This window comes from Salarias fasciatus, chromosome 6 (genome assembly GCF_902148845.1).
Source record: "Salarias fasciatus chromosome 6, fSalaFa1.1, whole genome shotgun sequence".
Taxonomy (NCBI): domain Eukaryota; kingdom Metazoa; phylum Chordata; class Actinopteri; order Blenniiformes; family Blenniidae; genus Salarias; species Salarias fasciatus.
The window spans coordinates 18,048,106-18,065,318 of NC_043750.1; the positions used below are offsets into that span (position 1 = coordinate 18,048,106).

Sequence of the window (17,213 nt, forward strand, 5' to 3'; positions counted from 1 at the left end):
TTAGTGTTATGGTTGAGTTTTTTTTTTTGTTTGTTTTATAACAAGGAAGCATCTCCATGTAATTCTGAACTATGTACATCCATGAATCCTCACCAAGCTCTTCCTGTTCACTGCCTGCCTGGCAGCTAAATGACGCCTAACGTGATACTCGGATGAATTTAGAGGAAAAAAAGCACACAAACACGAACCGTTGGCAGAAGTCTGAATTTATTCGATAATTACGTATCCATTATATGATAATGAATACACCGAAAATAGAGAACACGGATGGTACAGGGACAGATGACGGCGCGTCACTGGTAGAGGGAGCTGTTGTTTCACACATGCCTGAGGAGCTGCACAGGAACACCAATGTGACCAGGAACATTTAAACACACAAGATACAGATTGTGTCACTGGACCTCTGTCGAGGGTTATTCGTAGGCTTCATGCATATTTTTGAAGTACTAAAAGTATGGCAGAACCACATTTATACAGTACTGAGGTAGCATGCAAGGGGCGCACAGACGACAAAACAAATCGGTACACCTGAAACAGATTCTTCAATTCGAAGTTACAAAAGCATCATTTTTATAAACCGGAGCTGACAAATCATATACCTGATATTGTTTGTTTGTGCCCAAACAAGAGGCGGTTGCTAGTATAAATATTTTCACGACAGTTCACCATCATGCATTTTCATGTCTAATCAAGACAGAAGAGATGAAAATGGGGATTTAAAACTGCACAGGTGAAGTTGGATCCATGAGGAAGAAGTGTGTACAGTATGAAGGACCCAGAGAACGCTACAAACGTTACTGAAGCTACCGCAAATTTATGTCTGTTTTACAGGAAGAAGTTTGCATTTTCAATGGAAGTCCTATTGGAAGATGAAATAAAATCAGCCTGAGTTCATGAATATCATCGGTAAGGAGCGACTTGATTAAAAAGTGGTCAGAAAAATGAAAACAAAAATGTATAAACCAGAAAATACACATTGTTGTGTAGTTTGACACCACCTTAGAATCACATTGATCTGTGTGGTCATTGGACGGTGTAAGAACCCCTCATTGCCTGTCCTGAGGAAGCCGCTACTGCAGTTACCATGGAAACCAAACATCCTCCAGCTCCCTGAACAAAAGAAGACCTCAGGTTCTGATCTCGTTCTCTGTTGTTGAACTGTTTGAATTAAATTTTTGTGGCTTGTGTAGAGGGTAACTTTGTCGTACCTGGTAAATTTTACAATCACAGGGATATTTTTTCCTCATTATTTTGTGCCTTCAGTGCATTTATATGACTTTATTTTTTTTTCCTTTTTCAATCTGCATGTTTTATATATATTTTTTTGCTGCTGAAATGAGATGAGCTCTCTTTTGCTTTAATTTTTTCAGTGTCAGTCTCTCCTTTTAAAGAGGGGACTTCACGTGACATGTGACAGTAGGTTATCATGGTCAATATATTCCCATTTGGTTTGAGGTAAATCTCAACATAAGTTAGTTATCTTTAGAAAAACCTCATGGTTAAAACAATGCAGCGGTTTGGTTGGCCTTACGAAGGATAACTATTTGTTTAAGTAGAGGGCAACACAATAACCATCTCATTGAAATAAATAAAAAAATGTATCATATTAATGACGAAGAATATGATCAAGTAATAGATGTATTGACTGATATTTGCTATTGCATACTGAAAAAAGAACCGAACAAAGTGCTTCATAACCATGTGAGCGTCCTTCTGGGTCCTCGGCGTGACGATGGAGCCGCCAGCTCAGGGTTTCCATAGCCTCAGCAGGCCGTCCTCGCTGTACGTGGCGATCAGATTCTCATGTGGGTGGTGAGCGATGCCGATTACGTCTTTCTCATGAACCTGTGGGCGCAGACGAGCACGGGTCACTACGCACACATCAGTCTGGCCCTCACTGACGCCAAGAATCCAGTGAGACTCTGATCATTTGTGAATATTAGCAACAGAGCTTACCGTCAGCGTTTTCTCCAGCTTCCCTGTCGTGTAGTTGAAGCAGTACAGCACTAAATCCTCCCCCACACAGTAAATCCATTCCCCGCGGGGCGACAGTGTGCAGCACACGAAGTCTGCTCCCTCCTTTCTGTCTGAGCTGAAGGTTTTCACACTCTGAGGAGGGGGAAGAGAAAACATCACTCCTCCACACACTCAGATGTCACACAGGTGCACGATTTTAGTTTCACAGGTTTTCAAGCCTAAAACACCTGTATCTAAACAAAGAAAACATTTAATATGATTTGGATGAGGACTTTAAAACTCAATTCAATTCCTCATCATAACTTTTTTAAAACAGGGTCTGAACTTCTTGGCATTGATTTCTGCTGCAGGTATTTTCTAATATTCAATAGAAAAATGATGAATTAAAGAAGTAACCTGAATATTGGCAAATTAAGAGAGTGGATGATATGAGGCGATCGGCAGAGCGCTCACCTGACCGTGCATGCTCATGATGAACACTGTGTTGGAGTGGTTGCAGATCACAAAGTGCTCTGGGTTTTGGGGGATGGGAATCACATTGTTGACCGGGACATCTGATGTTCTCGACAGAGACTTGAAGGTGTGGATACATTCACAGGATTTAGCATCCCAGATCTGAAAATCACACAGAAAAAAAAACAATCCGATGTTTCATTCCGTGCAAATCCTTTAATAGTGTGTCACAATAATAATCCCATTAATACCTTAACCGTGCCGTCAGATGAAGCGCTGATGATGTGAGATCCGTCCCCAGTGAAAGACGCATCGTTTACAAATGATGAATGGCCGTTTAGCTCCTTTAGTGTCTTGCCTGACCTCAGCTCATGGATCCTGAAAGCAACATTGTTAGAAAAGTGAGCGTTTGAAAGAGACTGAAATCAAAGCAGTGCTGACTCATTTCAACGTTTCAGCAACCCGCTATTAAACTCCAAAAGCGGATTTCGCTCGAGAGCAGACAAAGACGCGCCGCTGAGCTGCTGATGTGTTTATTTTTAGCTCCAGTTGAGTGACTGGGTGCCGATTAGCAAAACCGTGACAAACTGCCTCCTGCCCACGGATTCACTGCGTCTCCCGACAGAAGATTTACCATTGTAAACAATTCTCCAGGCTCGTGGAGCGGCGAGCGGAGGAACACGTTGCAGCTTTGTGCCTCAGCACATGGTTTCTGCGCTACACCCACACAGCACATGTGCAGAGGCTCAGCCCACACCCTCCAGCAGTCAGAAATAACATTAAAACTCCTCGGCTATGAAGAAGATATGCATTATGGACAGGAAATCAGAAACTAAACACCCACACACTTCAGAGCGTCGTCACACTGAGGGGGACTCTGTATGTGAAGAACAGATGACACCTGTATAAACCTTTACTGATGTTATAAAGGTTTAAACATAGTCATAAACATCCTACGTTAATGTTGAGAATGTTTTAATAGTCGATATAAATATCATGTCATGGCAAAAACATAATAAACTGATTAAAGTGGAGTAAATATGATATTCTTCAAAAAAAAAACAAAAAAAACAAAACTTGACAACTTAACTCAAGAAGACATGCCTGCTTCTGTTTTGTAATCCTGTGTTTGTTTTGTTCTACTCTCTTCCACACTCTGTTCATCTTCTGTGGGATGTAAGAAAAGCTTACTGTGTTTTCTCAGCTGAGCTGGCGCCCATGTGTGCTCCTTCAAAACTTTTATGAATCATGTTTGAGGAAAGTCATATCTCTCGCTTCCCGCCCACAGCAGACAAGTCAGAGCTTCAACAAAGAGCTCACGTTTTTCCTAAGATCAGTGCGAGATACTGGAGTCTTGACAACAGTAGGCTCAAGTAAGGATTTTCATTTTACTTGAATTTGCTTTTATTGTTTATCACTGTAAACTTTTAATTCCTGTCTGAATCCCTATCCAGCGTAATGCTAATGGTTTGCAAAGCTTTCCAAATCCTGTGTATATTAAACTAAAGATCACAATGTGTTTATAGTTAGTTTGAACATCATGAAATGAGAAATTTTAACCACTGGACAGTGAGCATCTGCCATCCATCATCAGTGCTCTGAGAGCCACAATACCCACACATCCTAAAGGATCCTAAAGCAACCTGCAGCTTCTGATCCCTGCTGGGAAACAGAAGCTGCAGGTTGCTGACTCACTGAACAAATATAAACACCACAGCATCGAACCCCACCTGATGGTCTGGTCGAAAGAGGCACTGAGGATCTGGCTGCTGTCTTTCGTGAAGCTCAGACAAGTCACGCCTTTGCTGTGAGCGTGCTCAAACCTGCGCAGGCACAGGCCACTCTGGATTTTCCACACCTGTCCCAATAACACACACACACCATGAAAAAATGATCTGCACAACATCAATAACACATATGATCAGATTTGTGCTGACATTATGAGATTAAATGAACAAATTAAATGAAAAGCAATCCCACCTTTATTTTGCCATTCTGCGCTCCAGTGGCCAGCAGATCTGTGTCCTGACTGAAGCACATGCACAGCACCGCATCGTCCATCATCATGAAGCTGTCCTGGGCCTGATACTTTAAATCCTGATTCATCGACGTAAACAGAGCATTCAATGCATGAAACACAACAGCTACACGAGCAAACATGCACAGTACGATATATAATCCATCACGGCGTTCACCTTGCTGATTTTTCCCGTGTAGAAGTTCCAGACCTCAATAAAACCATCAACTGATCCAGTCACCAAATACTTTCCGTCGGGTGAGAAACGAGCACATTCAACATGTGACCGTCGACCAAACTGCGGATTTAAATCACACACAGAAAACATCAAGCTCCGTGATTTTATTTGCAACTTTTCATTCACGTGGGCGGTGCAGTGGAGCAGTGGTTAGCACTGTGTGTCCCTGTGTTCACTGTGATAGACCGGAGACCTGTCTAAAGTGATAATCCCCTTCATTCTGCCGTAGTCAGTCGAGATCTGCTCCAGCACCCTGTGATCTTAGTTTGGACAAAGTGGGATAGAAGATGGATGCATGGAAGCGTCATTTGACCTTCAGGTAACATGAAGTCCTCTAACAGGTGTGGGCTGACCACTCTCAGTGTGACCCTCTGCAGCTCCATCTGGATGCAAGTGATGAGAACACCGCATGAGGCTAAAAGAAGGCCCTTGAGGTGAAAAATGCAATTAGTTTTTGTGTGTGTATGTGTGTGTATGTGTGTATGTGTCGGTGTTTGTGTGTGTCCTTGCTTTAATTTATTTCTGGTGTCATGACAGCCTTATGCAGTTGTGGACTGACCTCTGACTGACCTAGTAGTGATTAAAATGCTCAACCACAACATATTTTCCTTTTTTTTCCGGGTTGGCGTGTCCTCCAAGCGTTAATGCTTCATTGTGGGTAATCATCCGGTTGTAATGGTGAAGGTTAGAGTCACAGATGAGGGAATGCTTTATTCAAATGAATGGGCCCCATGTGTAAAGCTGTTGATTACCATAACAGCTACAAAATGCATTCAAACTCACAGAAAAGACAGAAGAATGTGAGGTGACGTGTGTTTACCTTGATGTGGCGGTACAGCTGCGTCGGGTAGCTTTCTTTCTCCACCAGCCGCTCTTTGCTGCCAGATGTGTTGATGTTTATGTCAGGGGAGAGATGGCCTGGATACTGCTGCAGTCTCAACGACTGCAATAAAGTGGAAGAACAGTAGTCACACACAACACTTGTGTGATACTTAAGTATCACAGTCAAAAACCCAAATTAAAGGATAAAACCAAGAAGCACACCAAAAAAACTGATCTTTTGAATATTTCTGCCTCTTAAATCACTGCTTTCTATAATAAAGTATTGCTTCAGTAATCATAATAGCAGCCACTCAAATTCAAACCGCAATGTACAATTATTTCATTAAACAATTACAACCAAATGTTGAACGTTCTCAGTTTTATTCCTCAGAAAGCTCTTATTTGTTATCCATGTCCCAGAGAGCTTTCTATGAAACTGTGGGGGTGTGATTGAATTCCCTCTGCAGATTAACAAATCAAATGATCTGTTATGCTTGTTTCATTTTGCTGAACTGTGGTTGGTGTAATATTGCTTAAAAGTCTCAGTTGTGACTTGAAAACATCTACAGTTTTGGAAAAAAAATTCATCTTCATGTAGACACTCATTGCTCAAAGTTAGGAGTCTTTGAAAACAAATGATTTGTAGACCTTATAATAAGTTTGTGCAATAACAAGAGTGAGGAAAAAAAAAGCAGAAAGAAGGAGTTTGTTTAGTATCTTTATTTCACCGGCTGAGAGCCATTTGAGTATTGATTCAGTTGCTTCCTTGGCCATGCAATTACAGTGAGTATTGAGAAGACTATCGATCGGTATACTCACGCCGACTTGTTCCAGGAGGCCGATGAGGCGAGAAGGAGGAACCACACTGACCTCGCTCACCAGAGCCTCGGCTATCGCTCTGCGCCGCTTCTCCTTGCTGCTGCCTTTTGGGTACGCCTGCAGTGAGAGCGATGACAGTCTTAATTGAAGAAGTTCACTCCAGTCCCACGTCCTGAGGGAAGACGTGCTTTTTTTTTTTTTTTTTCTCACCTCACGAGGGTCAAAGTAGGTGCATGTCAGCAAGCTCTCCAAATGCCTGTAGCGGTCCGGCTGGGTCTGCTTCAACATGATCATCGGGTCCGTCTGTCTGAGGAGGGACCGAGCGGCGCCAACTTCCCGCATTTCAATAAGCTCCATCACAACCTTTCGAAGGAAACGGTGCTGATCAAAAGCTGCTAATTTACAGAATATAACCAAGACAAGAATGAGCATAAAAATGTACCTGCTCGTAAAGATCAATCAGTGTGTTGTCAGGCAGCTTGAGAGACTCAATGGCCAGCAGGACAGAATCCCAGTGGCCTCTGTTTATATCTGCAATAAAGCTGTCAATGCTTTCCACTGTGTTCAGGGAGACTGTGGTTTCCTCCTGTAGGGTTGTCAGCGTTCGGTAGAGGTTGTTCTCCTTCAGGTACTGCATGATCAGACGGATCACGCTACAGAAAGGAAGTAAAGGTGTCAACAAGGGCTCACTGGGAACACAGACTGATCGTCTCACTGTTAGAAATGGTCACATGCGGCTCCAAACCGAAATCAAAACAAAGGATTACATTTGCAGCTTGCTCCTCTGGAGGACAGAAAATCCTGCCTTTCATGGAATTTCATCGTGTCCGACACTGAACACGTTTGAGCAATTATTTTCAACCTTGTCTCTCATTTCTGCAGGACATTAAATTTTATGGCTCTCCATGTATCAATTTTAGCTCACAGACACACACGCACACACACACACACACACACACACACACACACAATTTTAAGCATCTGCTCTCTGAATCAACATCACCCACTGTTGCACTGAGATTATCTTTGCATTATTTTCCCCACAATACTCTTTGTTTTCACAATACAGGCACTTTTCTTCTCCATGAAAACAGTCCAATAAGAGAAGCACCCATATGTTATCGTGCGACAGGTAAACACATTAGATCTACAGGCACATATGTGAAAGTTCATTATACGTTGTATTAATGACAAACAATTGTGATCCTGACTCTGAAGTACATCGTGTATTTGCTTGGATGAAAGAAGTCTGAGGTCTGGACCTTCTTTTTGTTCAAAATAAAGTGACTCAATGTACCATTCTGAGCCTCCTTTCTTGAGAGAAATTCTATTGCATGCTTTACTGACCACAATAATGGCAGGTATTAATATTAAAGGTCTGTGTGACTGGGTGGGAGTGTCCCCAACCTAACCCCACATGGGTGTGCGCGTCGAAAACAGCATCGGAGCAAAAAGACAGATGCATGAACTATTTATAGACATATAAACATCACATCAACATTATGATTTTCTATTAAATATCCAAAAGGAGACAATTTGCATCCCAGTTTGTGATGCGTAGCAAACCCACATGGGTTTAAAGAAAACAGTGTTTTCTTTTTGCATGATCACACAGGTGGCCTTAAAAAAACATAAGCAATAATAACTTTCCATTTAAAATAATCAACTAAAAGTCAGAGAGAAGAAAACAGAGTGCGCACTTACTCCGCAGGCTCCATCTCCACGGTCATGCTGCTGCTGCCTCCTGCCGCTGCCGCACTGGACTGACGGTGTGGCGGCTCGGCGCTCGCTAGAGCCACGTGAAGGCTGCTTGCAGAGGACCACCCACTACACGTGCTCCTCTTGTGTCTCGCCGCTTTTTTTTTTCAGCAGTCCCTAAACCCTGTGACTGGCGTTTTGCAGCTGCACCTCCTTCCTCCTCCTCCTCCTCCTCCTCCTCCTCCTGACGCAGGCGGGATCCGGAGACGCGGAGATGTTCCCGGGCACGTTGCGCGATGCTGCAGCGGCACTTTCAGGGTACACACACCCACCAACGCAACATCAGCACCAGAACCTCGTGGCTCAGAGCGTGCTTCTCCTCGCTCAGGAGCAGGGAGAGTTCTGGTGGTCGCCCTGCTCATCAACATGCAGACGCAGAGCTGGATGCGTCTGGGCCTCATGATCACCGAGTCTATCAGTCCCTGTACGCACGGTGATTAAAGACCATTACCACATTTGTCTCTAATTACACATGCCGTTTAATGCTCTCGCGCACTCCGAGTGTTAATGAGCCACTTCACTGAAGGTTGTTTTTTCAATCCGCCTGCTTTTGCTTCTTGTTAAGCCACGATTTCTAGCCCTGGCAAGAATATCAGCCTCCTGTTGGAGCAATTAGCTTATGAAAACCTTCAAAGATATGCATTTGAAAAGCAATCTAGATACATGGTATGGCTCCTTGTAGCATGACTGTCGCAGATGATCCAAGATCAGGCTGAGCGTGCCTCTCAGTACAGAGGGGGGCGGAGCATTCTCGATGGGCCCTTATGATAGTAATTTTACCATTCAAACAATCCCTCATCCTACCATCAAACAACACACTAATGCTCACTTTTGTTGAGCCAAGCAAACCTATATGCCTCAGAAAGCAGAATAAAGTCACAAACCAGTTGACAAACTTGTTCTAAACAACAAATACACATAGGCAGGCACACACAAATGCAGCCTGACAGCTGTCAATCCCAGAGCGTCGCTGTCCATGGTGCTGAAAATTCAGATAAAAAGTCGCTGGCTAAATCTGTACCATCTTTGATAAAGCTTAAATATAAAATGAACACAGCTGGTCTAAAATTACACAATCTATTCAGATAGATATAGACACAGCTATCTATATCTTTTGGAATTCATGTATATTAGAAAAAAAAATAGACTCCGCGGTCTCTTCGCAGCAACACAAGGCACATTCAAATAGGCAGGTGTTTAAGACACATTCTGATAAAGATAATATTTTTGAAGGTTTCACTGACTCACCAGTGGCTCCGATGTTAGGTTTCGGGCAGTACCGCTAGCGGCTAGCATAGTGTTTAGCATACTGTTTAACTTCCCTCCAAAGAGTTCAGATCAAGTGCAAAGAAAAAACTCGTTCATGCCGCACAGCCAATCAGCGCTGGCTTACAGCTCTGATGCATTCATGGACAGTCGTAATGTAAGAATTGGCAAATTGGAGCCCACAATTATATGCGTATACCTTCTCGGACACACTGCACATTTTTTTTTTAATAATTTATTTACGAGTGAATGTGAACACATCACATGAAATGGGGCCCTATGACCTTGTGGGCCCTGGGACGACCGCCCCCTTGCCCCCACTCTGGCTCCACTACAGTCCAAGATGTTATGAATATCTGCAGATGTTCATGTCTTTGGGTCACAAATGAAAGTAATTAAGGCTGCAGTAGCATCACATGTCAGTGTGGATTCCTTTACAAAAGTGCTTTGTGGCACATACTCGTATCTCCCAATATACAATGAGCAAAATGTAACAAGCAGAAATAGTAGAATAAAACAAAGAAAAGAGCAATATGACTTCACAGTTGCTTCACAGATGTTTAAGTGTGATGTTCAGAATATGTGAATCAACCGATGTGTGAATTAAAGGCGGTTCTGAAGCTGTTTCTGGGTGTGTTTGTCTCTGACTTGTTGCATCTGTAGACTTACCAGAGGGCAACAGGTCAAACAAGCTGAGCTGTGATTGATGGTGTTCTGTACTCTGCTGTGGCATCAGGGGGTGTAAATGTCCATCAGGGAGGGGAGAAGGCAGTCAAAGATTTGCTGTGCTGTTGTGATTATCCTCTGCATGCTGTGATACAGTGAACAAATGGCTCAAATCGTCAAATCTAGCCCATACTGTTTATTGATTCATTATTGATGCAGTTCTAAGCTTTACCATTATAAAGAGATATCCATCCAGCTTCTATAACTGCTGATTTATCCACTTCGAAGTGGCTGGTTTCAGAAACAAACAGGCATCAGTCATGAAGATTCTTCCTTTCTTTCTTTCTTTCTTTTCTTTTTTTTTTTTTTTTTTTTTTTTTTTGAGGTGGCTTAAAACACAATTTTCTAACCATATATCAATTTCTAAAATATGTTTTTTTGTTCACTCAATAGGTCCGGTGAGATCCCTTTCTCCACTCTTTTGAGGTATCACGAGATTTGAAGTCTCGTTCATCACAGGTGTGCGCTAATTGAGCACGTGACCACGCCTCATAAAGATCTCACCTGAGTCGCTGTTTTTCTTTTTTTCTTTGGACTGTTTTTTTTCTTCAGTATTTCCTTTCATGTTCACCTTCTGTTCTTTGTCAGACAGAGGCAAAAATGTTTCTTAACAACAACAACAATCAGGTGAGTCTGCACACTGGAGGTTAATTAATTAATTAATCTCACTTCATTCTGAATTCCCTGCAGGATTAACGTTGCATTATCGGTGTGTGTTCCTGCAGAAGGTGGTCCTGCTGAGCGCCGCTGCCCGGCTGGCTCAGCTACCGCTTGTCCGCTCGGCCTGCGCCGGACTGTCCGTCCTGTACACCGACACCAAGCGCTCCCATCCCGGCCTCACGTCGGTGTGCGACGTGCTGGAGAGTAGCGTGACGGCCGCCCGTGTCACGGTGACACCGGTGATCGAGAAACTGGAGCCGCACAGTGAGTCCCACAAACTCTGAACGTTTGAGACAAGAAAAACTATAACTGATTTATGATGATGCACTCATTTGTAATCCTATCACATTGAAATTGATTTCATATAAAATAGAGAAGCAAATATTTTGCTTACTGATCAAACCACATCAGTCTTAAAAATACATGTTATACCACTAAGTACTTTGTCTTAGCAGCATCAATCCAAAAATGATTAATTTAATAAAATGTCAAATTAAGAATGTGAATATGCTTGATGATTTTCCTGAGGCAGTTTGAACACACCACACTCTGCTGTATGTTTTCCACAGTTTCCATTGCAAACGCTGTTGCTTGCAAGAGTCTTGACTGGCTGGAGGCTTCATTCCCTGTGCTCCTTGCACCCACAGATGAGGTGAGTTCTTCTTTTTAAATTCCAGCAAACATCCCAATCCGGCACATTTTCTCCCAAAAGGACCAACTCATAATTCCTCACTTAGATTGTTGCCTCTGCCAAGAACAAGTTGCATGACATTCAAGCTGCAGTGCAGCACGGCCTCATGTGGGTGACGACTGGGAAACACGACGGGGCAAAGCTGTCGCTGGTGGAGAGAGCCGTGTCTGTGGCCGATGTGAGCCTGGACTCTGCTCTGAACTTCTCAGAGACCCTGTTAGACCAGGTCTTTCCCCCTGAGGAAGATGAAGGTAGTGTTCTAGTTATTTGAGTATCTGCTGTGAAAACAGATTTGATACCATTTATCTTTGTTTTATAGGAGCAGACAAATCATCTGTGGAAGGTTTTGAGGCTGCCAAAGTCCAAAAATGTTACCCTGAGCGAGTTGTGACTCTCGCTGTCAAGCTGTGCAGGAGAACCTACAGTGTGGTTGGAGCCAAGGTTCAGTCTGCTCAGGTGAGTTAGAAAGGACAGGTGGTGTAATAATAAGTGAGAATACTTAATGGTAATTTTGTTCCATCCTGAAAGTCTAGCACTCTACGTCTGTTGTTAGAACAGTAGAAGTGTTTGATTTTGGTAAACCTGTCCACTGTGGTATTATTTGTACTCTCTGTCTTAAAGTTGCATCTGAGTTATCAGTAACAAGAAAATTCCAAGTCTACCTTTTAATGAAATAGTTTAATCTTTCATAACCATCTTCCAATAAATGGCTAATCCCAAAAAAAACATGTTTTTAAAGGAATTAATTGAGTTTATTTCATTTAATCTTTTCTGTCTGAAGCAGTCAAGTGACTTTAAACTATAATAGTGATGCTCATTTTTCTTAGATACTGAAAACGTTCCTTTCCTGTGTACATTTTTCTCATCTGTTTGCTTGTGGCTGAGTACCTCTGTATTGTCTTCCTAAACAGATCAATGGGGGATTACCCAGTCCTCCTGCTCTGATGCAGGTCCCTCAGGCCAGCTGCTTGACTTGGATGCGGAAACTTCGGGGCCTTCCGGAGTACCTGCAACGCCAGGCACTGGACGTGACTTGCTTTGTCTTCCACATGTATCACTTGATCTTTTCAGCCCAGCAGGTTCAATCCAAAGCCAGAAGTCACCTAAACGCTGAGACGCCCTCGCCTGCATCAAACCCGGTGCGTGGACGGGGACCGCCTCCCACTGCCCCGCGGCCGAGACACACCAGGCTGTCCACGACTGAAGATGGCTGCAACTTTGAACGACGTCTGAACCACTGATGTTGAGAGAGCTGAACTTGAATTCGTGCACCTTCAGTTGTCTGACAGGGAATAAATCTTTTGCAAAAGTGTTATCCTTGTAGCTGAACCTTTATTTCATGCTTTCTTTCCCGACCAAAGCTAATGCTTCTTTCCCAGTCTATGTAAATCAACATTTTAGATTGATTTCAGATTAACACCAGGAAACACTTAATAGATTTATTAAAAAATACTCCCTTGGGAAACTGCGTGTCTCTACTAGCAAAAGTAAACAATGTAATTTCTTTGGCTTCCCCACAGTTACTTCTGAGTGTAAGGCCTGGAGGCCAGATTTAGTTTTAAGTAGATTTACTTCGAACTTACATGACACTGCCTTCTGCAAAAAGGCAGAAGTGGAAACAATGACCCACACCAGGAAATTTAAACTCCAATCTACATCAACAGGATACCCACAAACTACTGCAAGTCCAGAAAAACCAGTTTCATGTTGAACCTCAGAATTAGGCAGCGTCAGTAAAACTGAAAATAATTATCCAATTTAATAAATAGCCACAACTTTTTCAGCAAAACATTTTATTTGACTTTTGGATTTCACTTTTGGCTGGACTCTGACTTGGATGTGGAAGCTCTCAGAGAAGAAAGGCGGCGCCTCTTGGCAATCTGTTCCTGGCGCTTCTCCTTGGCCTCCTGTTGACGAGAGAGGGGGTAAAGGTGTCAAACATGAACACTAACATGCTCTTTAAATCCCAATAAAGTGATTTCCCCCATTTTTAATATCCTGTCCAAATAAGCCACTTTCACATTGAAAGTTTAAAATCGGCCCAGGACTGCACCATAAAGCTAATGTCGAAACGACGGTGTGCAGCAATGTTCATTTTCAAGTAAATTCAGAAATTCACTATCTATTCCCACACTGTAAAACAGTCTTGAGCCTGGTCTAGAGAAATCGAATGAATTTGAATAGCTTCACTCACAATTAAGTGGATTTTGTTTTTAATTTCCAAACTATTCCAGTTAAAAATCATAAGCTGTTCCCTTAATCTCCCACACAAAAGTGTTTTTAATCACTTGCAAACAATTTGTCTTTACTTCTTTTACAAAGTGGTCAAGCACAACAATGATCAAAAGAAGGCAGATTCTGCAGACCTTCATCCTCTTAGCCAGCAGCTTGGCGTACTCAGAGGCCTCCTCCTTGTTCTTCTGGGTGCGCTGTCTCTTGAGGGCGATGCGGCGGCGCTTGTGCTGCAGCACACGAGGAGTCACCAGTCTCTGGATCTTGGGAGCCTTGGTTCTGGGTTTCTTGCCTGTCGGAGAGGAGAAACGCAGGGTGCGCTTATAGAGGTGAACACAAAACACACTCCTACTGCATCACAACAGTTGTACAATCAAATCAAAATATTAAAAATGTATTTATCTCTTTAGTAAACAATGGGAGAGCAAAGCAGTTCAACCAGCCACAGTCAGGTCTGGTTGCTATCTGGTTAGCAGCTCTACAGTTAATGTGGCAACACCATGTCCCCCCTTAATGATTACTGATCAATCAGAAAAGGTCCACAGGTGTGCCGTCATTCACAAATCTCACCTTTGCATGCATCACCTGCTACGTTTTTTGAGCTGAACTTCTGAACCCAGAACTCAAAGAGCCATGGCTACATTTTAACGGCAGAAGCAGAAAACTCTCAAAATGTTTTGGTTTTGTGGTCATAATCAAGCTGTTGTTGGCTTTATGCATAGAACAGGAGAGCGCCACAGTTCACGTGACCTTTGGTTGAATTTTTAGCAGCTTAAAATCTTTAGTTGAAAGTAAATGTGCAGACTCAACAAGCACTGGAGGTAAAACTACTGCTCACTAATGCATCCGACATCAAACTCAAACGCGTCTGGCTATGACAACATACAAGCTGCACCACTTCACCAAAAACGATGGAAAATTAACCTTAAATAAAAACAAGCAGATTTCCCCAGATAACCAAGGATCCCCTGGGAGACCACACCAATCAAATGGCTCAGGCTCTGGCCATCGTTTGTTACCCAAAGAAAGTAAGTCACTTTGAGAGAAAAACATCCTAAGAGTGAGCATTTCAAAGCTGAGCAGTGTCTGGATCCTCCTGCACCACTTTGGCAAATTGAGAAATAAAATGTCACCGTCTCCAGATTTAATCACGTCTCATCTGGAGGCCCTTTAATGTCGGAAACCTTCAGCTAAGTTGGCAGCAAGGAAGAGATTTACCTTCTTTAGTCAAAGGTCTCCTCACAACGTACTGCCTGACGTCGTCCTCCTTGGCCAGGTTGAAGAGCTTGCGAATCTTGCTGGCCCTCTTGGGACCCAGACGGCGAGGGACGGTGCTGTCGGTCAGCCCGGGAATGTCCTTCTCACCTGAAAATGAACACATCCACACGATGAGCGAAGCAGAGCTGAGTGAGGCCCACAACCCACCCATTGGCAACTCAAATCAATACATTTTCAGGAGAAAGGCATCAACTGTCCTAACATCAGGAAACAATGGGAGAGCAAAGCAGTTCAACCAGCCACCATCAGGTCTGGTTGCTATCTGGTTAGCAGCTCTACGGTTACTATGGCAACACCATGTCCCCCCTTAATGATTACTGATCAATCAGAAAAGGTCCACAGGTGTGCCGTCATTCACTCCATCAACAGCTTTGTTTACTATTCCCTGTAAATAGTTTCAAGGAAGCAAAATAAGAGACACGGTACCCTTCTTGACGATGACCAAGTTGAGGACGCTGAGGTTGGCATCAACGATGCAACCACGGACAGACTTGCGCTTGCGCTCGCCAGTCCTGCGAGGACGGTAGCAGGAGTGACCCTTGCTGAGCAGCAGGCGAACGCGACCGTGGGTCAGCACACCCTGCTTCATGGGGAAGCCCTGCTTGTCATTGCCTCCGCTGATGCGCACCACATAACCCTGCAGGAGCAGACGCAGTGGATTATGGGCGGCCCTGCACAACCAGCACGTTAAAACACATCCACAGTTAACACATCATTTATAAGCAGCAGCTTGAATAGAACTGAGAGAGTGATGCAGTTTCAACCAGCCACGGGTCAGGGTCTGATTGTATCTGGACGCAGCTCCACAGTTTCTTTAGCAAATCACTTTTTCTCCCTCAGTGACTACAGGTCAGTCATGAGGGCTATCATTGTGTGCATTACTTCAAGCTGCTTAAATGTCATAGTAGAAGTCGTCTTTATCATTATTCCATAATCTAGGCCACAATGAGAGCAGGATGGTTTATGGTGTGCCAACGTTTTGACAGGTTTGGTCAGATTAAAGCAAATGTGGATGCAATTGCACGGCTGACTTGGTGAATGATTTAAAACAAATGCTCATTAAACAACTGGCATCCATGCAGTTCAAAGACTGCTGGATTTAACGAGTCTCCAGAATTTAGGAGAGTTACAACTGCGAAAGATTACAGAACCATTAATGACTTATTTGATGGTCATCAATTTCTTTATTCAGACCAAACCTGTAGATGTTACCACATCCATCAAGTCTCATTGCAACAACATAAATCCAACATGTTGGCTTGGATCATGCTGAAGCAAAGTATGCTTACCTTCCACTCATCGCCCAGAGGGTCAGCAGCCACCTCTGTGGCCATACGCTTCTCATAGAAAGTGCGCAGTTTGCGCTCATCATCAACTTCAATCAGCTTCTGGCAGCCGGTAGCGGGAAAGGAGATGTTCAGCTGTGGAGAGGAATCATGGCAGGTGAGTATGAAAGAGTTGCCACTGATTCCCATGCAACTTTAGAACTTCAATGTAGATGTCAATAGAACTTCTTTCGCTGTACCTGCCTACATGAAAACATACATATCACCAAAACGTGGTGTTAAAATGAATATTAATCAGTCTGAGCTTGATCTCAGAGCAGTGATGAAGCTCTGAGGCCTTCTTCATTACTCCACTGTCGGCTAACATTAGCTTCATTTACTACTCATCGTCACACTTTTAATAAACACCGCCATTACGAAACACAGAGAACCTTCGAGCCTGAAAAGGAAAATGTTCAGTTTCCAACACCAACACTACAAACTGAATACCGGGTCACATTTCGCTCAGTGCGCCGCCATGACTCTACCCTTCCAGGCTAACCATACCCGCAATCTAAGCTCATCCGGGCCGGCAAGACGACTTTAACATCATCTGACTGCAGCGATTTAAAGTTCAGAGTCATAGCTACAATCTCAACTGCATATTTTCAGTGAAACGTGTGTACGTGAAGAAATACAGTTTGATAGATGTTTGTACCTTCATTTTGCCAAACCGACCCAACGACGGTCCGCCACGGGAAAGAGGCCGGATATCCGCCCCGTGATCTCACATAGGCCCGCGAGTTATCGCGAGAACTGGAGCGCGGAACTATGAAGATATTACAAGTACACATTTACATAAATAACACAGAGCGAAGAAGCGCACTTTTACTACATCAAACATGGTTGATCATTCGTTTATTCATTCATGTTCCAAATTCAAACATGCGTTTTTATGGATTTTTTTTCTCCCAATAATAACAATTTCCAATAATTATCAGAGATGATATA

General features: G+C 43.2%; 2 protein-coding genes across 2 annotated transcripts; both read right to left on the reverse strand.

Annotated features, from left to right (window-relative positions):
- Nucleotides 1-1,685: 1,685 nt before the first annotated feature.
- LOC115390271 (WD40 repeat-containing protein SMU1-like) lies at nucleotides 1,686-8,156 on the reverse strand. The gene is made up of 12 exons (XM_030094068.1): nucleotides 8,031-8,156; nucleotides 6,769-6,979; nucleotides 6,537-6,689; nucleotides 6,327-6,443; nucleotides 5,506-5,628; nucleotides 4,626-4,745; nucleotides 4,411-4,527; nucleotides 4,161-4,288; nucleotides 2,682-2,808; nucleotides 2,431-2,592; nucleotides 1,957-2,109; nucleotides 1,686-1,845 (listed from the first exon to the last, which is right to left on the reverse strand). Exons 1-12 carry the CDS (start codon nucleotides 8,054-8,056, stop codon nucleotides 1,747-1,749), a joined length of 1,536 nt encoding a protein of 511 aa, XP_029949928.1. The 5' UTR covers nucleotides 8,057-8,156; the 3' UTR covers nucleotides 1,686-1,746.
- Nucleotides 8,157-13,203: 5,047 nt separating this feature from the next.
- On the reverse strand, nucleotides 13,204-17,031 carry LOC115389882 (40S ribosomal protein S6). The gene is made up of 6 exons (XM_030093448.1): nucleotides 16,921-17,031; nucleotides 16,227-16,358; nucleotides 15,364-15,574; nucleotides 14,878-15,024; nucleotides 13,794-13,951; nucleotides 13,204-13,334 (listed from the first exon to the last, which is right to left on the reverse strand). Exons 1-6 carry the CDS (start codon nucleotides 16,924-16,926, stop codon nucleotides 13,239-13,241), a joined length of 750 nt encoding a protein of 249 aa, XP_029949308.1. The 5' UTR covers nucleotides 16,927-17,031; the 3' UTR covers nucleotides 13,204-13,238.
- Between the last annotated feature and the right edge of the window lie 182 nt (nucleotides 17,032-17,213).